Source organism: Stegodyphus dumicola, chromosome X2 (assembly GCF_044657685.1).
Source record: "Stegodyphus dumicola isolate Sdum_Otavi_A_Nest chromosome X2, ASM4465768v1".
NCBI lineage: Eukaryota > Metazoa > Arthropoda > Arachnida > Araneae > Eresidae > Stegodyphus > Stegodyphus dumicola.
This window is the reverse complement of record NC_140781.1, coordinates 10,704,017-10,731,565: the sequence shown is the minus strand read 5'-3', so window position 1 is coordinate 10,731,565 and position 27,549 is coordinate 10,704,017. Positions and strand designations below refer to the sequence as shown.

At 34.6% G+C, this 27,549-nt stretch overlaps 1 protein-coding gene across 2 annotated transcripts in view; it reads right to left on the bottom strand.

Moving 5' to 3' along the window:
- Window positions 1-27,549, bottom strand: part of Cln3 (CLN3 lysosomal/endosomal transmembrane protein, battenin) — a 175,678-nt gene that overhangs the window by 20,204 nt on the left and 127,925 nt on the right. Inside the window, exons 11-13 of one of the 2 annotated variants that reach the window (XM_085809747.1) lie at window positions 16,312-16,380; window positions 10,133-10,194; window positions 3,391-3,484 (exon numbers count right to left, since the gene is read on the bottom strand). In XM_085809747.1, coding sequence (XP_085665873.1) covers window positions 3,391-3,484; window positions 10,133-10,194; window positions 16,312-16,380 — 225 coding nt within the window. The remainder of the gene's footprint in view (window positions 1-3,390; window positions 3,485-10,132; window positions 10,195-16,311; window positions 16,381-27,549) is intronic. The other variant, XM_085809748.1, reaches the window with a different exon arrangement.

The following is a 27,549-nucleotide window of genomic DNA, read 5'->3' as shown; positions in this document are numbered from 1 at the left end:
AAAAATAAAAATTATATGTGGTAATAACATCTTGTCTTTGCTGATGTTTATTACAATAAAATTCCATACAGTCTACACTCAATTAATAAAATTTATGAACATGAACTTAATGACTTAGACAATCAGTATTCTAAGTCGTACCACCTATAGCTTAAGACGTACTACATTTAAAATTGTACAATTATAATAAAACTTTATTTTTCTCAATTTATTTTTTTACACAATTAATTATACAACAATGATCACAAAGATAATTTTTCATTTTCTAGGCAACGCCAGCACATAAGTCGTGTACCCATCTTCTGCATTTTAAACACTGAACAATATTCTCTTCGCGGTCTTCTTCACAAATATTACAGTGTGTGTGTGTAATTATGGCAAAGCCTCGAGGGCTATCTGCCTAAGGGAAGAGATGCCTTCGTGGAGGACTTTCTAAGGGAAACTGGCTCGTATACACGTTACACATGGGGAAAACCACGAAAGCGTCCACGCAGCCGGTCCGTTCGCGGGATTCGAGCCTTGGACCGAACTACCAGCGTTCAGCGACTTTACCGCTCGGCCGCTGGTGGGCCCAAATATTACAGGAAGAAGAAGATGTGAAAGAATATAATTGACTAGAGCGTAACTCGTTTGCTGGAAGAGGCGTAGTTGACGTGATATTACACGTAATATTTAAAAGGTACGACTTACACAACGTTACTCATACATGTGACTCATCTGAATTCCAAAGGGAACAAAATCCAATTTTAGCACAAACAGCAAATTGCAGTGACCCCAATCTTATACCAGCTTTCCCTTTTTAAAAAAACCAACCCTCACCAGAAGAATAGTAAGCAAATGCCACAAGGCATTTTGCCCAATACGGAATTGCCCTCAGCCAAATTTTTATGAACTTTGATTTTGACAAGAAATTTCGGTCCGCCTTGTCTTCAGTCTATGTATTTAGTTTCCAAATTCCGTTAAGATTATCATTCTGAATTTTCCTATAAAGTTACTTGCATTTTTTTTTTTTTTTTTTTTTCCTCTTTATAAATTTCCACATTAAAGAGCGCTTGAAATTTTTCGAAACGATGAAAATTAAAATCAATTTAAATAAGTTTCACAAAATATTGTTTCTGAATAATACAAAGAACATTCAGCTTTTATTCTTTTAATTCATTCATTAATTAATTCTGATGAATTAAGTTCAATATTTAATTAGTGAAGTTAAGTTGTCTACTCAGCTGAGTTCCAGTGCATTGGCGTTATCAGTTAATCATTGTTTTCACTGCGTTTACCTTATATACTTCTTCCTATCCCTAGTCATTCCAAATGTTTCCCTTCAGTTTTCAAAATTAATTTTATCTTTCTTTCTCCCTTCCCTGACTTCATATCTTTAATTACGCTTTAATAGTAACTCCAGCCTAGATTTAAAATAAGCGATTAAATTAAAGGATCAAAATTAATAAATTTTCAATATGTGCTATGTTTGCTTTTTTTTTTTTTTTAGTAATTAATAGTCATTACATATATCAACGAAATAATTTTTATAAACCATGTATGAGATTTAATTCGAATATTTTCAAAAACTGTAAATCTAATATAGCCTTAAAAAAATGTGAGGCACTACTGGACTTTTTACATTATGCGCAAGAAATAAAAAAATCAAACCAGCTGAATGATATATTTTATTTTGACAAATTAATAAGAAATTAACTATTTTATGAGCAGACATACAGTATTTCTTCGATTCTGTGGCCACCTTCCTTCTATATCAACGTCGTCAAAACCGGGTGGTACTAAAAATCGATGACGTTTTTGGACTGCCAAAATTTCCCTATTAGTAAATATTCTAAAGGAATTAATTGCTCTAAACTTTTCATTTAATAGATATTCATTTATTCATAGGAAGAACGTCCAGCCTACATAGAAAGAGGTAACACCTTAAGGACCAAAGTAAAAAAGAAACATAAAATAAGACAAAAACAAACATATCCTATGAATGAATCCCTATCCGTAATTTAAGAGATGTATTATCATTGTTAAGAGATTAAAAGTGATTACTAAAACTCATTCGCTAAAAACAGGCTCGGCTCCAGCATTTTCGAAGCCCTAGGCGGTCAGTTCAGTTGGCGCTACGTATGGATTAAACATATTAATAATATAAAACAAAATTTATTTTTATTTAGCATTTGCTAGTGAGAATAATTTGGCTGGCACTCACCCCCTGAAAATTAGCGTTCTAGGCGGCTGCTTACAGCTCGACTGTCGCCTGCGCATTGCTGCCTACGCTTTGACCCAGATCTACCTCCTGTTTCTTTCTGCAAGCATTAGCACAATGCAGACTACCAGCGGCCGAGCCGACTACCGAGCGATAGAGTCCATGAGCACTGGTAGTTCGAGTCGGGTTCGAATCCTGGCGAAAGGGCTAGTTGCATGGGCGTCTTTGTGGGTTTCCCCATGTGTAATGTCTGTAGGAGCCAGTTTTCCAAGAAATGCATCCATGAAGGCATCTCTTAGGCAGATAACCCTCGAATGCTCTGCTATAATCAAATAAACCAAACCAACCATTACCACAAGGCAAATTAAATTGAATAAAAATAGCAAGCGAAGTTGTATTTTAAAAAGAGAGCTGAGGCAACTCACTAAGAAAGCTGTTTATACGCTGAAACATCCAAATATGTGGCGATTTTAATTTGGTGGGTGATTTTTGCAACTGTTAACGTCTAAGGCTAGAAGCCATGGTAAATGGTGCTCGGCTGGTTAAGAATTTTAAAGTTATCTGTTGTAAGGTACATATTTAATATTTGTATTCTTGAGTTGTCATTCAGTACAAAATTTTTCTCTTCAGGCCGCTGAACAATTATCTGAAAGGATGATGGTTCCAGTCGAATGAAAGTAAAAAGCGCATAAAGTGCTGTATGAGACTTTTCATGCAGCAGATAAAAGGACTTCCAGCGGTAGAGTATCTTTATCCTCGTTTGTCAATGGGACCATTACTTTAGAGCAGAGGGAAATTCTTAAAAATTCAGTGAATATGTCCAGCCATAAAATTTTCGAATAGAATTTACAAATGAATAATTTATAATGAGATGGCGAATATTTACATTATAAAGAACAAAACAACACTAGAAAAGTTTATCATCGGAACGATTTTAATCGGATCAGTTTTCACATTCACTCAAGAACAATCTAACGGTGACTGAGTACACATATAAACGAACTTTTAGAGACAGTTGAAATTCGCACTTACATTTTCTTTCAGTATACATTCAGCAAAAGTAAAAGAATTTCAGCACTATTGCATTAACGGGTATTGAGCAATTGGTGCAGACAGTAATCATCAAATGTTTAAATTCACTTCAATCAACTAGTATATTAATTTCAATAAATGGAATTTCGCTTACGTACCTGCAAAATTGGCAAAATCCACAAACGTTTCACTTGAAAAAGGTTAACAGAAGATCGAGATATAAGAACCCCGATTTGATAGTCAACTTGATACCTGTAACACAAAAACGTGTTAATTTACTTGAAACACTGAGAAATCGATTCTTCTACTTCATTTATACTAAGAATCGATTATACTAATGAAACTCATAATGGAAGGATTGTGACGATTAACATGCAGTTTTAAATTATTAATACAAAGGTACTTCAGGAACTTTAGACTAAATTCAGACTTTGGTTCATACAAAAATACTACTTCATTTTTTAATCTGTCTAAAATAATTATTTTTCATTTTTGTCTGTCTAAAGTAATTATTTAAGCGAACGCTGTTATAGTATTTCACTTTAATACACAACGATTTGAAATTTTTTAGTGATTTAATATGAAATTGCTTCTCTATTTAGCGAACAAAATGTAATCGACACAAAGCAGATTAATAAATGATAAAAAATATCAGCAGTTCAAAGTTTCTCAATTTTTATCTGATCACGGTAAATTTGCAAGTTACCTGTTTCGTTTTAATCTAAGATCAAACAATTTATATGAGTGTTCAAAAAGAGTACCTCAGGATGTGGAAAATATGATTTTCTCATGCCCTACCTTTGGTGGCTCTAGAGTATACTTGCAGAACGATTTGAAAATGTTCGAAGTGACTTGGCCAGTGAACTTACCTGTTTTCGTGAAGTCCAGACTGTTATTCTCTGCCTTTGTTCGTTTTATTTATACATGTAACTTTTAATGTTTTAATTAACTTACTTCTGTAAGCCCCGTGTTGTAGATATGTGGTGCACGGATGTTTTCAAATTATATGTGCTGCATATTTGAAATTATATGCGCTGCATGTTTTCAAAAAAAAAAAAAAAAAAAAAAAAAAAAAAAAAAAATACACATAGCTCAGACTCAAGCCGCGCTCCAGCATTTTCGACGCCATAGGTGATCAATATACTTGGCGCCCCATATAACTTAAGATATAACATATTAATAAATGAACACTAGCATTACGGCGTTTTCCGCATACCTATAACTACGGTCTAACAGCGGTCATTCTGACCGCCTGTTCCGAATAGAAGAAAAGGCTCGCTTTTTGCTAATATTATGTAAAGTTAATGCTTATAACGATACATTTTGCTTGTTTAATAAGTAAATAAAGCAACCAAGAGATACTTTAATGTAACAAAGAGCAAAATAAAGCAAAGTGAGCAAATATATTAATCGAAAGATAATTTAATATAACAAACAACTAATAGCTATTTTTAAACTTCTTATCATTTAATAAAGTGCCTCATAAAAATTTTCAATATGAAATAAATATATTCAAATTTATACACATTAGTACTTACATTACTCGTTTTTGCAAACAGATTACTAATTTTTTTAAAAAAATTTTACCTGTACAGGTTCCACAAACATATTTTTTACAGTATTTACACGTATTTAAAGTTTTGTTGCCCCTCTGTATGCATTTATTTGGCATTGTTTACGTTTACGGGAAGGGTTTGACGCAAGTAATAATTCTCTTTTAGTTAGATACAGAAAGTTTGTGAGTTTTGGATGAAATGTACATCTTTCGAAGCTCCTCAGCCGCAATCAAAATAAAATCACGACGGCTGATATTCTTATATTCAGTTGTTTCCTTGTAATTTCCCCATGCATTTATCGCGGCCAAATCAAGACTATTAAAAAACACCTTGAACTGGCTAACGGCTGGATGAGGACTTCACCGACTACTTTGTGGCCATCGGGTCCAAAACATCAGCTCTATATTTGGTCGATCTGTACAAATTCAGAACTTCCGGTGCATTTTTTTGATCAGATGCGATTTCCAATGTTGGGTGCATGGTACTCAAGAGCAGGATGTTATTGTTCTTCCCCCCTTAATAATACGTAAGCGTTTTATTGTCATGCATAGCAATCTTACTAGAACAGAGCTCATTCGTCGTATTTTTGAAAGAATACAGTACTTCTCTTTTTAAACGATTTATTGTGGCAACGCAGCCTGTCCCTGAATTTCACATTTCTTTTACTAATTTCAGCGGTTCCATCAAGCGAAAAGCTGTATGTTCACCTACTGTTTCTCCAGTTTGTCTTGTTTCGTCTTTTCCCAAATAAGGAAATCCGATCAGTAAATATTTTGACTGCACATCAGTATCAAGCCAAAATTTAATGCCGAATTTGTCCGGCTTTTTAGGCATATACTGAATAAAGCGGCATCGGGTCTTCATGGTAAATAATTCTTCATCCACTGTTTATATTTTCGCCCGGTTTATATAACATTTCAAACAATTTTCTATAAAAGCATTCCAAATATCCGAAACGAGGGCAAATGGATCAGTTTGCAATCTTTGGGTTTTTGATCTAAATTTTCTATTTTCCTTTACTGTTTCGTGAACAGGTTCTCCATCAGACGAATCGGATTCACTTGTTTCAGTAGAAACAATCCACTCCTCGTAGGAAAAACTGGATGTAGTTTCGGTATGAAATTCTTCATCAGGTTCAGTTTCTGAAGCAGAATTATCATCTGAAAGACTTTCAAAAACTTTCAGCATCTCTTCCTTCGTTAGATGTTTTCTACCAACGTTTCTACGCGACAGGATAAACAGGTCAGAACAACAAACTTATCCAAATGAAGTAGTAAAGTACATTTGTGTCTACTGAAAAATAAACCTTCTAACACAAGCGAAATGCACAGACACATGGTGCACAAAAATTCTAAACAGGTGCTTTTATTTTCCCCCTCCCTACTCAATTCTCTAAAATATGCAATCTTTCTTACCAAAAATACACTTGTTTATCTATCAGCAAACCGAAAATAGCTAAAAAAGTCATAAAAATATTAGGAAATCTATAATTTTCTGGATAGCCGTAATTCAAGGTATAAGCAATAATATTGTCGAAAATAATTACTTAAAATGAACAAAAAATATCATGTAATATTATTCATAAGTTTTTAGAAAAAGTCAAAAAATATCAAAATTATAAATAAAGAATTATAAAAAAGTTATGTCCAATTAAAATGGAGATAAGGTCAAATTGAACTTTCCAGTAATTCTAGTGTTAAAATAAGATAAACACCTTCGTTTCAGTGGTCGCTTGCAATAATAACTTAGATAGCAACCTCGAAAATCGGCGTCCTAGACCGGTGCCTATGCATGATCCGCTTAGGTAGTCTGAATGTTTCGTAACCAAGCTCTTTTCCATTGAGCAGATCAATGCACTGTTGATAAGTAAGTCCAAGGGGTGATCTAAAAGTCCTCTGAGCGTCTCACATGAGCATAAAAACGTTGAACGCACCGAGTTCGTTATAATCACCACTTTAAACTACACTGGTGTGCAAAAATTAAGGACAAGACGGTTTTTTCAATATAACTTTGTACAAAAGGTTTCCAAATCAACACATTTAATATCGTAAGATCCCCAATACGTAAGGACATGAGTAATGCAAGCAACACTTACTAAAAGAGAAATCAGAGGGATAAAAAGAAGCTTTATTGAAAAAGTAGCATGGAGCGCAATGCGACTGAAGGCTGAAACATCCCTGTGATGGGTGTCCAGCAAGAAACATCCGGTCTTTAATAGGGGATATGATCTCCCCTGACTGCTAGGCAGGTTTTACAGCGTCTGCCCATGCTGAGAATGAGGGTGTCAATGAGTTGTTGAGGCATTGCTGCCCATTCGTCTTGCAGCGCCAAACGAAGCTCCGGAATCGTTACTGGTGGTAAGGTACGAGCTGCCAAGCGTCTGCCTAGAAAATCCCATACATGCTCGATGGGATTGAGATCCGGAGATCGTGCCGGCCAATCCATACGTTCAATATCCTCACTCTCTAAGAGCTGTTCGGCAGCTACTGTGCGATGACATGGTGCATTGTCGTCCATGAAAAGGAACTGCGGACCCATAGCGCCTCTAAAAAGACGCACATATGGAAGAAGAATCTCGTTACAATAACGGGTCCCGTTGACTGAACCTGCGTCGAAGATGTGAAGGTCTGTACGACTACCAAGCATGATGCCTCCCCAAACGAGAACACCGCCACCTCCATACCTGTCCCTTTTAGTGATGTTCGAGGGATGATTGCGGCTTCCCCGCTCTCTCCAGATGAGTATGCGATGAGAATCGCTACTCAGACTGAATCTGCTCTCATCTGTAAAGAGTGCTCGTCCCCATTCATTGTCTCTCCAATTCCGGTGTTCCCGGCACCACAGAGAACGCCTTCTCCGATGGGCAGGCGTTAGAGGTACACACCGTACAGGGCGTCGTGCAAACAGACCACCACCGTGCAGTCTTCTGGCCACGGTAAAACGCGATATCGGTCGTCCAGTCGCCTGTGTCTTGTGTCTAGCGATTTCTCCCGCTGTCTCGGACCGAACTACCAATGTTTAGTGTCTTTACCGCTCGGCCGCTGGTGGGCTGGCCCTTTTAGGCTATGGATTCAGTTAAGTCATGTTGCTGCGACATCGTATTCACTGCTACGAAGCAATACATGTACGTCAATTACTTTTAGTCTCCTATTACATAAAAAAATGCTGTAGATCCCTTTTTGCTCCTCACCGAAAACTCGTAATTTTCGAGGTGTCGCAGAAAAAATATGCATATTCCAAAGTTTGTAAACATAAAAGTTTCCTTTTTTTAATCTCTTTTTTAATCTCTTTCCTTTCTCCTTCATTTCTGTTAAAAGACTTGTCGATTATATGGTTGCTTTATACCAATCTCACTTACAACATCCCTATTTTTTCCGAGCAGTGTAAATCTATATAAGAGTTTGAATTACTAGGAGCCTCATAAAAAAAAGCATGTCAATGAAGCTACCATACATTAAAGGACACAATACATATTCCTTCAGGCTACCTCTTTCCATTTCAAAATTCACACATATAATACAATATATTTGATATAAAATACGCAATTAAATGAATGGAGGGGCGACTTACTAATTATTTAAAGGGCCATTCTCTTAACTAATTTCTGATGTTAAAAGGTAATTTTATCATTAATTTTTATATTTTGCTTTCCATAGAGACATGTTTTTTTGTACTTTTTTAATTACACTTCAACCTTCCTCCCGGTTTTTTATTTTCCACTGTAATCCGCCGATAGATGGCATTGTAAAATAACCACCATTAGAGGGTGCAGGACAGAGAGTGGTAGAGAAAAGAACGTGAGCGATATGATCATGATTCCCCAGCATACAGCTGGATGTATATATGTATATAATTAGTCCATTAATAAACCAAGTTTATTTAATACTGTGTGCTATCCTAATGAGTCAAGGCAGAGGGAAAAAAACTAACAAGACTTAATAACTATTATTATTTTCAATTTGCCATAAAACAATAATGCTATGATTCGATTGGGTACACTATCAATAATGAACATGAAGAATGAACACAGAAGACTCAATTTACAAAATTAAATTCTTAGCTGAATTTTAGAATCAAACTGTACGATCTGACAGCAGTGATTGGGCATATGCTGTCTTGTCCACATAAATGCTGGTTTAAATCACTCATACATTTTCAGTTGTCAAGATTATATTTCATCAGTGATTTTGAATAATGCAGCATACATTTATTCAGAGATACTATTTGTCTGATGACATCAGGTGATATATTTACATTTCACTGCTTTGAATTTTTCCAGCTGTAACTCATATTAATTTCAAAACCTACTCTTAGCGCAGAACATGTCATTTTGTGAATTACCAATCATAATGAACTTCAAAAGAGTGAAGAAGCCATTATGAAATGATAAACACAGTACTTTTTTACACCTTTGAAAATGTTAAAGGTAAAAGTAAATTTAATAAATAATCTGAATAAATTAACAAGCATTAGCAAATTGGTATATAATAAGTTGGATACAGCCTTAAGAAAAAGTCATTTTAATCTCTAAAAAATACAAGTTATACATTAAATGATCTTAATAACCAAAAATATTGATTTTGTAATAGATTACAAAACATTATAAAAGCAGCTTCTAACTCTTGAAAACTGCATTGATATAACCTTTATTCTATCAATGTTTAAAAATAACTGCACTTCTGATCAGCGCTAACTATGCTTTTGAAATCTTTGAAATAATTCTAAGCCATATTTATGTTTATATTAATTTTCATACAATCAAGGCTGACATAATGTGTATAGTTCACAAAAACTGTGGGGAAATTACCATAAAACTGTCTGAGTTTAAAGATTAAATCATTTAATAATGAGAAAAGCACTGAATTCCTCAATAAAAAATTAATTTTCATCTAAGTTAGTCTTACAAATTAATAACTCTGTCAAAATATTATCATATAAAACAATTAAGTAAATTATAAGATATTTCTCCCACCTTCTTAGCGTGCCTTCGTGGTGTAGTAGTCTGCACGCTGGGTGCGTATTCTAGAAGTCCGCGGTTCGATTCCTGGCAAAGGCGTTGCAAATTTTTCATCTCTCCTGCTTCCAAAAAATTCCTAATGTCTCTACAAAATATATTTTCTTCCACCAAAAATATAACAACTGTTTTATTATTGACTTTTTTTTATTCAGGATTCGGTATTTTAGTCATATTTTCTGTTCTAGCAATGGACTTTAAAATTAAAACTGACGAATTTGACCTGCACTAAAAGCATCACACTATAATTAAATTACGATGAGTTAACAGATATTTTAATATCACAGTATTTCTAATCTTAATTAAAAAAGTTAGAAATAGCTCACTTACCATCGGTATTGTTCCTTCTGATTCAGCCATTTTTCAGCATTTGGAAAGTACAAAAGCTCGAACTATTAAATAAAAACAACCAAAAATTTAATAGCAACAACAGAAAAATATGCTAAAAAATTTGTCATTACCTTTCAAATTAAGAAAATCAGATATATAAAGGGAATTACTTCACAAAATAATGAAAAACAATTATAATAAATAAGGAATCATAGATGAGGTGGATTTCACATCTTTATGCTACTGCACATCCAGAGTCACTGACTGGTTTTTCACAGTTGCCACCAGCAGTGATAGAGCTCTCAAGTTCAAGATCAAATGTTAGAGGGAGAAAAGGTCTGTATGTCCAAATCCAATTTCATATTGAAGGAGGAAAGGTCATGTAATTTTTACATTATGTATTATAGGTATATGTGTATTATAGGTACAAAAATCAAGACTTAATTTTTAAAATTTGAAGTACCAAAGCTCTATGAAAGGTCTTTAAAAATGCAGAACAAAAAATATCAAAGCAATAAATATTCATCGAGGGATTAAAATTAAATAAAATAAAATGAGATAAATAAAAATATTAATAAATTAATTAGTTTATGATAAACAGTGAAGTGAATTCAATATGTCAGAAATTGAAATGCAAAAATGAAATAGCTGGAAAGTAACCTAATTTATAATAGCTAAGCATGGTACCAACTGAAGATGAAAAGAAATGTAAATATTTTAAACTGCATTCTTCTCAGACAGATAAAATAGCTCCTTTATTTTGATTCACAAACTATTTAAGCCTTCTTGACAAAATAGATACAACCCATAAATATTCTACTTATTTGCAGGATCTTTTTGAATCAGATTTTACCCTCATCAGTTTAAAATTTCTTGCATATTCAACAGCTAATAACAATATCTGTTTTTCTAACTCTTAAAAAGAATGTTATGTGAAAAACAATTTTCTGCTTGTCTTGAAATATAATAACAAAGTTTGCAGTTTCATAATGAAATTATGAGCTTGTCTCATTTGATGCTTTGGAGTAATGCAACTCTAAACATCTATTTCTCTCAAAAATTCTGAAGTAACAGAGCTGGTGTCCTATGGATTTTAATAGAATTTAGGCACAGTTTACAATTATATATAACAAATTGTGGCTATATTATGGCTTGTGAGTCACAGGTGGTTCTTTAGGCCCTTAAATGCAACTCATGTTGTAATTACCAGCAGTTCTACTTTTTGAAAGAACAATAATTTGAAACAGAAATCTTCCTAAGATAAGATTTTTTTAAATCAGTAATTCAATATTTTAAATTGCATTATGTTACAATATTAAGTGACTCAGTTTCAAAACATGTACCATAACACACAATAAGCAAATAATTTATTTATGCAGTTTACAACTGTAGCTATATTACTTCTATTACTATTAAATTAGTAGATTACAGCTGGGAGAACAAACAGATAGGTAACGTGATTTTACGACAACATATAGTTGTAACTTCCACTGTGAAAGGAACACCTCATGCCCATTTCATAACTAATGAATGAATGAATTAATTAAATGGTTCTTTGGTTGGTTTGGCTTATTATGGTAAAATACGCTAGCTCTATCTATCTAAACGCAGGGATGCCTTCATGGAGGACATTCTAAGTGAAATTGGCTCATACACATGTTACAAATGGGGAAAATCATGAAAACGCCCATGCAACTGGACTCATTCACCTAGATTCCAACCCAGGTCAGAATTACCTGTGTTCAGCGATTTTGCCACTAGCATTAATTAATTAAAAGATTTAAGGGTAGGTTTTATCTGTGTACATTAATCCATACATTAGTTATGTAGAGAAATGGACTATACAATTATTTTTCAGTGAAATATGCTGATTGTTAAATAGTTTATTTTCAAATGAATTGAACCCTTTTAAGCCAGCCACCCATGACTCTAAACAATTTTATTATTCTGTGGTGAAGATAGAAGATGGTTGTTAAGAATGGTCATTACTGATTTGCATAACAGACATATCCACTTAGAGCTCTCAAAGTCTGTTCAAGAAACATACTGAAGGAGAGAGAAGAAGTGCAGTATTACTTCTCTTTAAAGATATTAAAGAATTGTGAGTACTATATTGTTGCAACATTCTTTGTTAATACAATGTTTATTAACAATGCTGCATTAACAGAACTAAAAATTAATTAAAAAGGTGAGTAGTACATAATATAGAAAAAAATATTTTATAAAAATTTGATCTTAAATATAATTTACTGTAAGTAAATAACACTCTTAGACAAGAAAAAAAAAAAAAAAAAAAGGCACCATGACGCCCCGAGATGATATAAAGCAAATTGGACACAAATTGATATGCATACAGGTTTCAACGGAAAATGCAAAATTTTACATTTTGGCTGCCTTGTCGCTACAGTGCATCTCATCTGCGCAAATGAAAGGATATTTGAGAGGAGAAATTACGATTCCAGGTCATAAATTCTTCACGAATTTCATTCCGTGTACTCTGGTAGACAGTAACTATGTCTCGCATACAAGTGCGCGAACGATATGCGCAGATATCAGAATTTGAGAGAGGTCGTGTAGTTGGGCTCAAAGAAGCCGGTTGTCTTATCGGCGAATAGCTCAACATTTGAGCAGGAGCGATGTCCCTATTAGACGATGTTGGCAGGAATGTGTGAACCATGACCGCACACAGCGTCAAGAAGGAAGCGGTAGGCCTAGAGAAACGACAGAACATGAAGACCGAGCAATCGTCCGAGCGGCACTCACAGCCCCAGATGCATCATCATCAATTGTACGTGCAACTAGCGCTTCAGTGACTGCAAGGACCATTCATAGACGGCTCACAGAGATGGGGCTGAGGTCACAGCACCCCGTAGTCCTCTGTACAATGTTTCTCCGTTTGCAGTGGTGTCGGGCTCATTCGCACTAGAATGTCACTGAATGAAGTAGAATAGTCTTCAGTGATGAGTCCCGCTTTTAACTGAGCCTCGATGACCAGCGAAGGTGAGTCTGGAGACGCCCTGGAGAGCGGTGTGATACCAACCTGATTGTCTTCCAGCAGACAGGCCGACAACCAGGAGTGATGGTCTGAGGTGCCATTTCATTTCATAGTAGGACCCCTTTGGTTGTCATCCGTCGCAACCTTACACCACAGTGGTACATCGACGAAGTTCTAAGGCCCGTTGTGTCGCCCTTCCTGTCACGCCACCCAGGGCTTATATTTCAGCAAGATAATGCCCGCCCCCACACTGCACATGTTTCTACTGCATGCCTTAGTGCTACTGCGTTTGGAGCATTATGAGCAGAGCCCTCCAACCAGCTTCGGGATGCTGACGATCTAACGCGAAAGTTGAATAGAATTTGGCACGATATCCCTCAGGAGGACATCTGCAACCTCTATCAATCGATGCCAAGCCAAATAACTGCTTGCATAAGCGCCAGAGGTGGACAAACGCGTTACTAACTTTTTCACTTTATGAAGCTCTGTCACTTCAATAAATCATCCAATTTTTCTCAAACTGTAATCATTTGTTTTTCTGTACATGTACATCATTTCTACCGATTTTCGTCCCATTCGGATAAATCCTTCTTGGTGCAAAGTTTTTTTTTGTTTTGTTTTGTTTTTTGTCTAAGAGTGTAACAGGTTAAAATATGTAAAACAGGGAAAAAAATTACCAACAAAAAAATTGTTGCTTAGCAATTACAGAAACAGATTTAATCCTTATTAAAATGGAATGAATACATTGAAGTTTTCCTACTTGATTGTTCTCTTTTGATGAACTTACTCACTTCTCTTTCTAAAGCAGTATGACATTTATAAATTCAATCAACCACCTATCATATTCTTTTTGCCAACTCCCTTTGCAACAGACTGCCATACACATCTTCAATAACTTCTATTGGTTCTTTTAAATATAATGTACTTATTATTTTTTTAGACATCTTACTCTCAAGTTAATCACTTAAAAGCTATGAAGATTAAAATAAAACTTTCCAAGCATTCAACTGTCAACTTCTTCAAAAACACAAATGATTGCAGTAAAGTCAAAAACAATAGTCAGCTTCTTGGGTGGCACTTGGATAGAAATTAGTAGTTATATATTCCCGCTGCCAAAACAAACAATTGAAAAATTGTTTTTATTAGTTTAGAAATATGATGAATAATTTTAAAAGGTATTGAATCATAACTGCTGAATCAACAGTATATGATAAATTATGTCAGACTGATACAGTAAAAAACTAATACATAAGAATTATTAACTACTGTTTTGCACGAAATTAAGTTTGTTCCCTGTTTTGTAATATTTTAGTTCCATAAATAAAATATTTTAGTTTGATAGCAAAATTAGAACCTTTTTTTGTTCGTCTTTTAGATATTTGATAATTTCCAGTATTACATTTATCCATACTGATATTAATTTCTGTAGAATTTTCAGAAGCAATCATTTTCAGCAGATAGCAGCTACGACGTAATCTAATTTCTCTATTGTACTGTGTCGTTTGTTTTGTTCTTTTTGGAGGAATGTTTATAGGTTAAAAGTAGAGAAAAATATGTCATTCCCTTTTTTTTAAATTCGTGCTGTACTGTTTACTCATTCGAAAATTTTTATTCCCACTTGTTGTTAACACCACTCTTTCTTCTCTTTTAATTTTACTTTTAAAATTAGTTTCTACAGTCAAAAGTCGTTAATTCGGACACCCATAATCCGGAATGATCTATAATCCGGACCTCAAAGCTAAAAACTTTCTGCGCGCGCCTAAGACCTTTACGGCTGCGAATACGCGTGTGCGCAAAATACGTTTACGAATGCGCGTTTAATGTATAACAGACGGTATAAGCTAAGCTAAAATTATCTAATTCAGTTAATGTTGCAGATTGCGTTGTTCCTTAATCTTCGAATTGGATTCAGCTTATTATTTTTTGCAGAATGTTAGAGCAATTTTATAAAAGTAAGCTTGAACTTTCGATTATGTCAAATAGAATTTCTGATATATATTTACTAATATGTAAAGGATCTACAAAGCGAAAGTATGTTTCGAAGTCCATTAAACAAAAAGTGGAATTGCTGCACAAAAATGGATAAAGGCATATCCTTTGTTTATCTAAACTTTGTTTATCTTTAACGCCGCGGCGCGCAATGAATTGGAAGTTGATCTGTCCGCACTATCCTTATCTTCAGGGCAGATGTTTTTATTTTATTTGGCTTATAATTCCTTACTAAATGCAGTATTTCATCTCGATGCACTCCGTCTTTGATATGATTTAAATCAAATTCCTCGTCATTATAATTCGCTTCCGATAGCGAAGAAAGTGACAGAGTTTACTGAAAACGAAAAAATTTCGATTGACAAATTAGTCGGTATTTTCAACACAGCAATTATAGGACTTGTACAGCGGAACTTTGTAACTGAACAAGAAATTATGTCTGTTTATAGAATTAAAGAGAATGTATTATCACATAAAAAACGAAGCAACTTAAACAACTTACATTGAAAGAAATGTTTAATAAAGTAAACAAATAAATATTAAGCTTTTTTTTTGTAAATTTTGATACCCATTAGATCATAATTGTTCTTTATTTCATAAATTACGGTTTCATATTTTTAATTTTATAATTTATACATGCCATCTTACCAGATTTAAACTAATGATCTATAATCCGGAAAAATCGATAATCCGGAATCGCCGAAGTCCCAACGAGTCCGGATTAACGACTTTTGACTGTAGTTATACACAAAAAGTGGAAAACAGAAATAAATGCTTCTTCTCTCTCTGAAAAAAAAGGTGTTCAGCAGAACACACAGAAGTTTAAAATTAATATATTAGAAAAATACACTTTACCATAATAAAAGCAAGAGCAGCAAGAATCTTTTTTTTTTTTTTTTAAATCTTAAATAAATCGCTACATTTAAAGTTAAAAATCTTAATCCCTAACTAGTTTACTTCAAACGCTATATTCTATTCATAAAATGTGTTATTGCTATCAAAATAACACAATTATATAAGTTGCTGTCCTTGAATTTAATACGTGGCTCTTTCAATCATGAAGTTGGACCACTTTTGATATATACATTTATGTATAATGGAAAAAAGTAAGATTATGAGCCAGTTAAAAGATTATGAGCCAGTTTAAAGTTAAAACTTACATTTTAACTTTTTATGGACATCAAAGTATGCTTACCAGTCCTTGATTGATAAGGTATTCAGCAAAATACACTAAACCCAAAGGTATCATGTACTTCAGCAAAGGCTAAAAGCAAAGATGAAACTGATCAATTTTTTTTTAAAAAAGACATTTAATTTACATAATTCAGGAAATAAAAATTAAAATATAAAAAATACTGCCTAGAAAAATATATGCATGAAAAAAAAAAAAAAAAAACGCAATCGTTCGAGCAAGTTTCTCAGTTTGACAGCAAGTTAAATTGTGGCTTACAGAGATAGTAGATTACACTTCAGAGAAACTAGAGTTCGCATGGCATGAAATGAAGCCATAGTGATGTAAATATTGAATCCTGAGGAGCAGGACAGGACAAATCAATAGGAAATATTGCACCAACTTCATCACATCACTGAAGGACAGCCCAGACCCGCACAGAAATGACAGATTGAAGAGTAATGATAGACTGCACAGCAATATTGAGAATCCAAGTGCAAGAATTACAGTCTGTCATACAAGCGCCTATGTCAACATGTAACATTTGAATCATTTGCAAAGGAAGGAAATCTTCAGGGCATCCATTACTAGATTATTATGCCACAGGCACATAAGACTGAACTGATGACTTAACCAGCAGATATGGACAAACAAATAGCACCATATTGTCTTTATTGTTTTTCATGTGAATCTTGATTTTGCACTACAATTACAACACCACAATTGTCATATCCCAGTCTGGCGGCACTATGGTCACAGACAATCATGACCTTTGCATTAGTTAATTATTATTTGGGATGCCACTATGTATTTTACTCACGCACTCGCCTAATATGCATTGTCAACACATCTGACAGCTATTGCTGCAGACCTTTGTTGTCCTCCTTTACCTTCAAGGCTTGCTTGCACTTAAGTTTCAACAGGAGAAAACGAAACCTCATGCAGCATGCTAATTTCAGAAGTTGTTCATTGCTTACTAGACTACAGGCTCTCTTGGCCTGCCTGTCCTTCCGATATAGCCTACATCAAATATGTCTAGTTAATGATTGTTAAATGACAGCACAGTGCACACCACTCGCGGATTTGCCAAATGAAATTTGTCAATGTACGGAAACAGGATAGACTAGTATATTCAAAGTCTCTTTCTTTCAAAGCCAGCGCTCTTTTCACAGCAACTACTGCCAGCCATGGCGGCTATATATAATGTTAACAAATGCAATAGAAAGAACACACTGAAGAACTAAATGTTGCAAAAGCTATTAATAAGTTGATTAATTTATGTTAATTAATTAATATAATTTATATACAGTGCTCGAAATTTAACAAATCCATCACTATTTTTCTAATAATTGTGGCTTTGATATTTTTTCTTTCATGGTATTCAATCTTGAATGGCCAACAATGTATATTTGAGATGACATTCTGTTTTTGAGGCACATTTCTGAATAACAAATTTACTAATATAACAAGTTTTTCTGCATTGGCCTTATATATATGTATATATTAAACAAAAAAGGAGAAATTTTAAATTAAAACTATACATACAGTCAAAAGTCGTTAATCCGGACTCATCGGGACTTCGGCGATTCCGGATTATCGATTTTTCCGGATTATAGATCATTAGTTTAAATCTCCTAAGATGGCATGCAGAAATTCTAAAATTAAAAATATGAAACCGTAATTTATGAAATAAAGAACAATTATGATCTAAAGGGTATCAAAATTTACAAAAAAAAAAAAAAAAAAAAAGCTTAATATTTATTTGTTTACTTTATTAAACATTTCTTTCAATGTAAGTTGTTTAAGTTGCTTCGTTTTATGTGATAATACTTTCGCTTTAATTCTATAAACAGACATAATTTCTTGTTCAGTTACAAAGTTCCGCTGTTCAAGTCCCGCAATTGCTGTGCCGAGAATACCGACTAACTTGTCAATAGAAATTTTTTCGTTTTCACTAACCTCTCTGTCACCTTCTTCATGTCTTTATCCATTTTTGCAGCAATTCCACTTTTTGTTTGATGGACATTGAAACATACTTTCGTTTTGTAGATCCTTTGGGAGCTCCAGCATCGGAAATTCTATTTGACATAATCGAAAGTTCAAGTTTACTTTTATAAAATTGCTCTTACAGTCTGCAAAAAATAATAAGCTGGATCCAATTCGAAGATTAAGGAACAACGCAATCATCAACATTAACTGAATTAGATAAATAGATAATTTTAGCTTATAACGTCCGTTATACATAAAACGCCCACGCGAAAACGTATTCTGCACTTGCGCACACGCATATGCGCAGTCGTAATGGTCTTACGCGCACGCGTAAACGTATATGCGCATGTGTCAACGCGGCGCATGCGCAGAAAGTTTTTAGCTTTGAGGGCCGGATTATAGATCATTCCGGATTATGGGTGTCCAAATTAACGACATTTGACTGTATATTATTAAAGTTGTACAGTATGCTGCAAAATTAATTAAAAAACCAACAGATATTAATTAAAGCAAAATTGGATCATGAAAGAGGATAACTTTCTAATAAGAAAATCTCATATAAAAATTTTAAAAAAAAAATGAAAACTGAAACCATAGCAATTCAATAAATTAAAAAAATAATAAAATTAAAATAAAATGTGTAAAATTGTTGAAACTTTCTTGGTCCTTATCTCAAGGAGCAGCTGGAGAATTTTCAACAGAGCCACATTTCTGAATTACATCTACATGATTGTGAATCTTAAATAATTTCAAAATAAAAACTAAAATTTCCAATTAAAATTAGTTAATTAAATTAATCAAAGTGTTTTAAAAAAGCAGCAAAGTAAAGAATTTTTAAAAATGTTTTTAAAACGTTAAAAGAATACTCAAGAAACGAGACAAAAAAAAAAAAAAAAAAAAAAACTGAGTTACTAAAAGCAATCAGCTAAATAAATTTCTAGTCGAATATAAAACTGCTAAAAATTTTGCCTACTAAAAAAAAAGTTAAACTTAAAGTTAAATAGTTCTAATCAAAATTTGTAAGGAAATGAATTTACTAAAAAGAAATTTATCAAAAGTAAATATTTTAATAAAAAAATGCAGAAAAATTTCCAAATTGAGGAAATATGAAAAACCACACCAAAATGGAAGCTTTATATACATATACACCTGTCTTTCCTTTAAAGAAATTAAGAATAGTCTTATTTATCTTAAATGTTTTAAACTTAATGAAACCAATTCCAATCATAAAAAAATTAATTACCTTACAAAATTAAAATTAATTTACCTTAACAAAATTAAAATTCTCAACTGAAAAGGAATTAAACTTTTTGTTTTTTAAAAAAGCTTTTTCTTTAAACTTTCCAACTATTAAAATCATACACAGGAATTCTAATATTTCCAAAAAAAAGTAATTGCTAATAGTATCATCTACCAGATTCTCAGAATTAAAAATATTTTCACTTATTAATAAATTACTGCTTATTAATCATTTTTACTGCAGTCCTATTATGCGTCAAATAAGTGAAGAAATTTTACTACAGTCAAAAGTCGTTAATTCGGACACCCATAATCCGGACCTCAAAGCTACAAACTTTCTGCGCATGCGTCGTGTTGACGCATGCGCGTAAGACCTTTACGGCTGCGAATACGCGTGTGCGCAAAATACGTTTACGAATGCGCGTTTAATGTATAACAGACGGTATAAGCTAAGCTAAAATTATCTAATTCAGTTAATGTTGCAGATTGCGTTGTTCCTTAATCTTCGAATTGTATTCAGCTTATTATTATTTGCAGACTGTTAGAGCAATTTTATAAAAGTAAGCTTGAACTTTCGATTATGTCAAATAGAATTTTTGATATATATTTACTAATATGTAAAAGATCTACAAAGCGAAAGTATGTTTCGAAGTCCATTAAACAAAAAGTGGAATTGCTGCACAAAAATGGATAAAGGCATATCCTTTGTTTATCTAAACTTTGTTTATCTTTAACGCCGCGGCGCGCAATGAATTAGAAGTTGATCTGTCCGCACTATCCTTATCTTCAAGGCAGATGTTTTTATTTCATTTGGCTTATAATTCCTTACTAAATGTAGTATTTCATCTCGATGTACTCCGTCTTTGATATGATTTAAATCAAATTCCTCGTCATTATAATTCGCTTCCGATAGCGAAGAAAGTGACAGAGGTTATTGAAAACGAAAAAATTTCGATTGACAAATTAGTCGGTATTTTCAACACAGCAATTATAGGACTTGAACAGCGGAACTTTGTAACTGAACAAGAAATTATGTCTGTTTATAGAATTAAAGGGAATGTATTATCACATAAAAAACGAAGGAACTTAAACAACTTACATTGAAAGAAATGTTTAATAAAGTAAACAAATAAATATTAAGCTTTTTTTTTTGTAAATTTTGATACCCTTTAGATCATAATTGTTCTTTATTTCATAAATTACGATTTCATATTTTTAATTTTATAATTTCTGCATGCCATCTTACCAGATTTAAACGAATGATCGATAATCCGGAATCGCCGAAGTCCCGACGAGTCCGGATTAACGACTTTTGACTGTATTAACTTTTTCCCTCTTCACAACTTTTTCTACCTCCATCATCTACATATTACCCCTTTTTACATGCAAAAAATTAATTCAATTATTTAAAACTTTTTCATACTGTCAGCTAGAAAAGTAATGGTTCACCCTACCTTAACACTACAGCATAATGATTAGTGGCTGCAAAGAGGCATTCAGTGACACAAATGGATGCATCAGTAGCATGGAATCTGCTTTTCTGACAAATGCTGTTTTTGCTTACAGTTAAAGCGCTAAGCTTATACACACTGGTTATCATTAATTAAGGAAAAATCATAAAAATGTAGATTACTCAAAACGTTACATGTAGAATTTAATGAAGCTCAACCATTGTATACAACACAAAGTAAAGTATAACATGAAAAGAAATTACCAGACAATTATGGTGTTATAGAAATTAGTATATGCATAAAATGAACAAATCGGATGTGTCAGTTTGGTATAGGAAAATTACCTTCAATATGGAGTCTGATCTCCCCTAGAAGAAAATACAGCACATGCGGCGATTTGTGATGCTGTCAATTATACGATCAATTCCGTAGGAAATGAGAGACATTGCTCTTGCAAAGCACTTGCAAGCACGGCAAGGGCCTGAACATGAGGAATGAGAGCAGCTATACATTTTATTAAAGCATCCCAAACATGCTCGTTAACATTCAGGTCAGGTGATCGAGCTGGCCACTCTAAGCGCTGAATTATTTGCTGCTGAAGATAATCATCCACGATGCGAGACCTGTGTAGTCTATCACTGTCCTCCTGCAGCAGGAAATCATTACCTACTGCCCCGGCATAAGGGCGCACATACGCATCAAGGATGTCATTTCTATCTGTGCATTCACGGTTCCAAGTGGAAAGACTATCAGGTTCAATGTTTCTTCTAACCTTCTTCGGAAACATACAATGACCTGACTAGAACAGAGAGCTTACTAAAGCTATGTTCACTAATTGTAGTAAGTAGACAGGATACAGACGAAGGGTATACAAAACCCTTTATTTTTTCTTTATATACAATGACTTCCGTACTTCGGAATACAATGACCCTCCACTCGGGGTCTAACTTAAAAGATATCAAAATAAAACTAAACTCTAATTTAACTTTAGAATAAGATTGGCCTTATAATAACAGAAAGCGTATGTAGCACAGAGACTGTGAACACTACAATACGTTTAATTTATCAAGAGGATTAAAACCTCTGGCCTGGAAGGCAAAGTAGCAACTGCGTAACTTCTAAGGTAAGCGGCCTGCTTCGAACTCACGGCTTCCTCTCTTCTGCTTGGCAAAAAGGCCACACTTAAATACTTGGCGTTCGCCAGACAACTTTGCATAAACTCCTTCACGCTTATAATTCTGGCCGGAAGTAGAAAATAAGAAGTGATAGTAAAGATTTAAAATAAAATAAACGTTAGTAAAACTTAAGATCCTTACATACTTCCCGCCAGAGTTAATTAGTTTGAAACTGAGGTCTAAAACGACCTTGTTCAAAACTTTTAGCTCTAGAAACTAACGCGAGGCCAAACTTTTACAATCATAACTTAGCTAGAAACTAGAAAATTTTAAAAGAAAGAAATTTGTTACAATAGCAGCTCCCGGAATATACAACAATCTTTTCTTTTTCATCTGTACTGCATCAAAACAGGAGCTTTATTCAATTCTGGTTCCTTCCAGAGATCTGGAAGGAAAACTAGTTTAATGAAATGTTACAGAATGACATTGCAAATAACATATAGAATATACTTTTCTTAACATTCTTATTTCATTCATGATTATTTTAATTATCTCTCCCCGTGCTCTCCGACATGTGTTGTAAAAACACCAAACACGAATGTGTTTCTGTCTATGTGTTCAACACTTCCTCCTACAATCAAAACACTAATGTGTTAAAATTCAACATACGAGACCTCTTAACACACCCTAATTTCAACTCTAGACCCTGAGGTACTATTCTGAAAGTGGCTAACTCTAAAGTGTAGCGTCAGAGAGCCTAACTACATCATTCAACCTTTAACACATATTCACCATGATTTAATCTTTACAGTCACACGAATAACAAATTTTTTAACATTACTTTCACTTTTACCATATCACGTTATTTCTAAACATTCAAAATAACAGTTCACATGTATACAAGAACATATCAAGATGCCGTTAATTTTACACATTTGAAAACATACATTAGTAGTACATTGTTAACTTCTATTCTTTTCAAAGCAAGTGCCAATTCTTTCTACATTGAAATAATACTACATTTCAAAAAGTCTTTCAGACTAAAACTTCTTTCTTGTTAGAATGTTTTAAATAAAATTTATACAATAACTTTTTACAATATTTAAGTCTTTATACAACGCTATTATACATCAACTTTAGTTTTACGCGCGAGTAATTGAAAAACATAATAAGAAAATCGGTCACAACTCATTTCTCGCCCTTTTGGCGATAAAGGTAGACCTCGCATGAGGTAAAACTTCTTGAAATCTGCCACTTGCAGTAAGAATGAAAGATTAACTTAAGTTTGTAAAGTAACATAAAATTTTACTTATCTTTGTAATATTCAGACATCCTTTTCTGGGCCCAGTCTTTAAAGGTGCTGCAGACCGTAGCTTGGTTGATCCTCCTTCTTGTACGGGCTCGCCCTTCAGTGCTTTCCTCTGGAAGCTTCCGTTTTTCACCACTACGGCCACCCTTGAACATCTTCCTTCTGTCCTCTGCTTGTGGTCTTGGCCGTTTGAAGGCAGCTGGTCTTGGTGGAACCGGGAAACTTCTCTCGTGATCCTGCTTGGACCTCGTTGTTGGCCGTTCAAATTTTTCTTGTACTTTTTCCTCCGCCGCTGATGGCCCTTCCGCAGTTCGGCGACTTTTGCTGCGGAGAGTTCTGTCGGATGAGTCAATCTTCCGTTTCACAGCCGGGTTATAGTTGCCGTCCTTTCTCCCGGTCTTTTCCACATACGTCGTCCTTCTCCCTTCTTCATTCTGGGGGTGTTCGTGAACTCTGTTTTTTGGACGGTGGAACGGCTTCTTTTTCTTTGTACCTTCAATTTTTCCGCGGGGCAATTTTCTTTTCACTTGCTTCTGTCTCTCATTGGCTTGCCCTTGTACTTGTCGTTTTCCCACCTCTGGAACTTGTACCTGCGGTGTCTGCCGTACCGGATCCTGCAAAAGATCTGAAAAGATTTGCATTTTATTACGGTCATAGAATGGTTTTATCTGGTCAATGTTTGCGGAACAGGTTTCACCATTTCTTGCCTTTAACACTACAACAGCGTGAGTTATTTTTTCTATAACATATGGTCCTTCAAAGCGTGGAAAAAATTTGGCAGTTTTATCTTCTGGTGCTGAAGAAAGTGAATGCTTAATTTTTAGTACTTCATCCCCTACTTTATAAGTTACTCCCCGTCGTTTCAAGTCATAATACAATTTTTGTTTTCTTTGTGCTACTTCCGTATTCTTTTTTGCTTCTTTTATTAGTTTTTCTATATCACCCATTTTAAATTCTGGGGCTCTTTGTTGCACATAAAATAGTTTATCTAACGGTGTTATAATCTTTCTGCCTAGAAATAACTCAGCAGGAGTTTTGCCCGTTGTATCATGTTTTGCGGTCCTAAGGGCGAAAGCAAATTCATTGACATAGTTATCTCAGCTTTTATGAAAATTTTTAACATAACTACGGATAATTTTCACTATATTTCTGTTGACCCGTTCCGCTATATTTGATTGCGGCCGATACGGGACCATTTTTAAATGACGTATGCCCAGTTTTTGGCACATGTCTTCAAATATATTACTTACAAATTGAGGACCATTATCCGATATAACTTTTAGGGGCGCCCCGTATTTTAAAATATATTTATTTAAAATAGAATCGGTAACTAATTTCGCGGAGGCTCGTTTTAAGGGAACAATTTCGGTCCATTTACTAAAATGATCAACTATAACAAGGAGATAGCGACTTTTGTTTAACTGACTTTTTGGGAAAGGGCCCAATAAATCGATGCCGATTATTTCATTTGGAAATTCGGATTTAATACTATTTAGAAACCCGGCCGGGCGGAAATTAATATAATTAACGGCTTGACATGTTGGGCAGGACTGGACATACGCCCTTGTTAACTTTTGCAGTTCAGGAAAGTAGACTGCCTCGCGTACGCGTTGAGTAGTTTTTCGAATACCAGCATGAGAAGCTAAAGGGCTGTCATGGAGCTCTTGCAGGATATTTAATCTAAGACTAGCTGGGATAACAGGTCGAAATTCGTTGTTGGAATTCGTAGTTTTTGTATAAAATAATAGACCATCTATTAGTTCGTAATGGGCCGCCCTATTTCTTATCGCCACAATATCTTGGTGGCTAAAATTTTCAGGATCCTTCAAATACTCATAAATACTTCCAAACTCAGGATCCTTACCCAGTTCGGTTATTACAGTTTCTCGGGAATTTATTGTACACGCTGTCAGCATTGCAACTTTTACGGTATTACCCTGTTCGTCTAATTTAATTCGTGACAGGGCATCTGCTACGATATTTTCTTTTCCGGGGGTATGCTTGATTACCAGATTATATTCTTGCAGCTTGAGTGCCCATCTTATTAACCTTGGGGATAAATTTTTTCCAGAGTACAATCTAGTTACCGCCGCATGATCAGAATATACTGTTATCGGCGCCTTTCCAAAATAGACTCGGAACTTTTGCACTGCTAACAGAACTGCAAGTGCCTCTCTCTCGGTCGCGGAATAGTTTCTTTGTGTTTGATTTAAAGTTCGGCTAAAAAATGCTACTGGCTGCTGATTTTGCGAAAGTACCGCTCCTACCGCATAATCCGAAGCATCCGCTGAAATTTCTAAATTTTCATCCTTTTCAGGAAATTTCAACACAGGGGCTTGCGTTAATGCTTGTTTTAATTTTTCGAAAGCACTATTGGCTTCGGCCGTCCACGAGAATCTTGCCTTTTTCCTTTTTAATTTTAACAACGGCTCAGCGATAGCCGCAAAATCTTTTATAAAGGACCTATAATATGAACAAAGTCCTAGAAAAGAAGAGAGCTTCTTTGCCGTGTTTGGAGTCGGATACTTTTGTACAGCGATTATTTTTGATTCATCTGTCTCGATCCCTTTTTGCGATATTTTGTAACCTAAATATTTTAATTCAGGGGCTGCAAATTTGCATTTTTCGACATTAACTTTTAGACCGGCCTCATTTAATAAAGAAAACACCTGTCTTAAATCCTGTACATGTTGGTCTAGATTATCACTAGTAATAATGATATCGTCTAAATAGATAAATGTGGACTTTCCGAGAACAGGTCTTAACACAATGTCCATGCATCGCTGAAATGTTGCTGGGGCGCCTGAAAGGCCAAACGGCATTCGCAAAAATGCATAAGTGCCAGACTTGGTTATAAAAGCAGTCTTAGGCACGTCCTCAGGCCTGATCCCTATTTGAAAATAACCATTCGTTAAGTCTAAAGTTGTCATAAATTTGGTTGATTTTATGTTCCTTAAAATTTCTTCTATAATCGGTAACGGATATACCGGATATTTCGTTATGGAATTTAATTTACGGTAATCAATAGCGAATCTCCACCTTTTTGGATGCTCCAAATGATAATCATTATTTTTCTTACATAAAACCACTGGACTAGCATAACTACTTGAGATAGGCGTTACGATCTTTTTACGTAGCATATCGGTAATATGCCATTCTATAATTTTTTCCTTATTCTTATCATACCGGTATGGTTTTTGACGAACCGGCAATGCATCTCCGGTGTCAATACTATGGTTAGTAACCTGGGTAAATCCTGGAATATCACTAAATAAGGAAGCAAATTCACTTACCACTTGTCGGATTCTATCTTGCTCGTCATTAGGCAGGTGGTCGAGATTTAACCTTGGCGGTTCAACCTTTTCTACACGCACTGGTTTCATCGTCAGCTTAAGAGACGCTTCATTAAAATCCAGTGTAGCTTGTGCGTCTGAAAGAAAGTCTATTCCTAGTATTAAGTGTGCTTGCAAATTCCTTACTATAAAAAACATCACCTTTACTTGTTCGTCCTTGATACGGATGTACAAAGGTACTTTACCTACGCACTTACATTGTTCTCCTTGCGCCGCTAATACTGTTGTATTATCCGCATTATATATGCGGTATTTGCGAAAATACTTTCTAAAAAAGACTTCTGCCACACAGGAACACTGCGCGCCGGTATCCAGGAGTGCGGTGGCCGGGATATTATTTACCAAGACTTCAATCTTCGGAAGAGTTAAATTTTTCACCATTACTGTATTTAACTTGTAGGAAGAGGGGTTTTCGTGGCCTTCGGATTTCCGCACCCTCTCGTCAGCAGAAATCCGTTTTAGATTAAATTATTTTTCCTTTCGGTGCTTTCCTTCTTTCTCCACTGGCCTTGAGACTTTTTTCCTGGGTTGCTATTGAACTGTCGACGTTCGCCGGCTGTTTTTGAATGCTCGGGTTTCCTTGCCCACTGATTCGCTTTTTCTCCGTAGCCATGTGCTTGAGTTTGCTGTAGTCTTGGCGTACCAAATTGGTTTCGCTGTTGATATTGGCGTCTTCTTTCGACGTCCGCCGTTCTTCTACTTTCAAACTGGATTGCTAGCTCAAATAATTTTTCCAGTGTAGTCGGATTTCTCAATTCAATAAAGTCTTGCACTTGGGGTAGTAACCTCGGCAAAATCACTTGAAT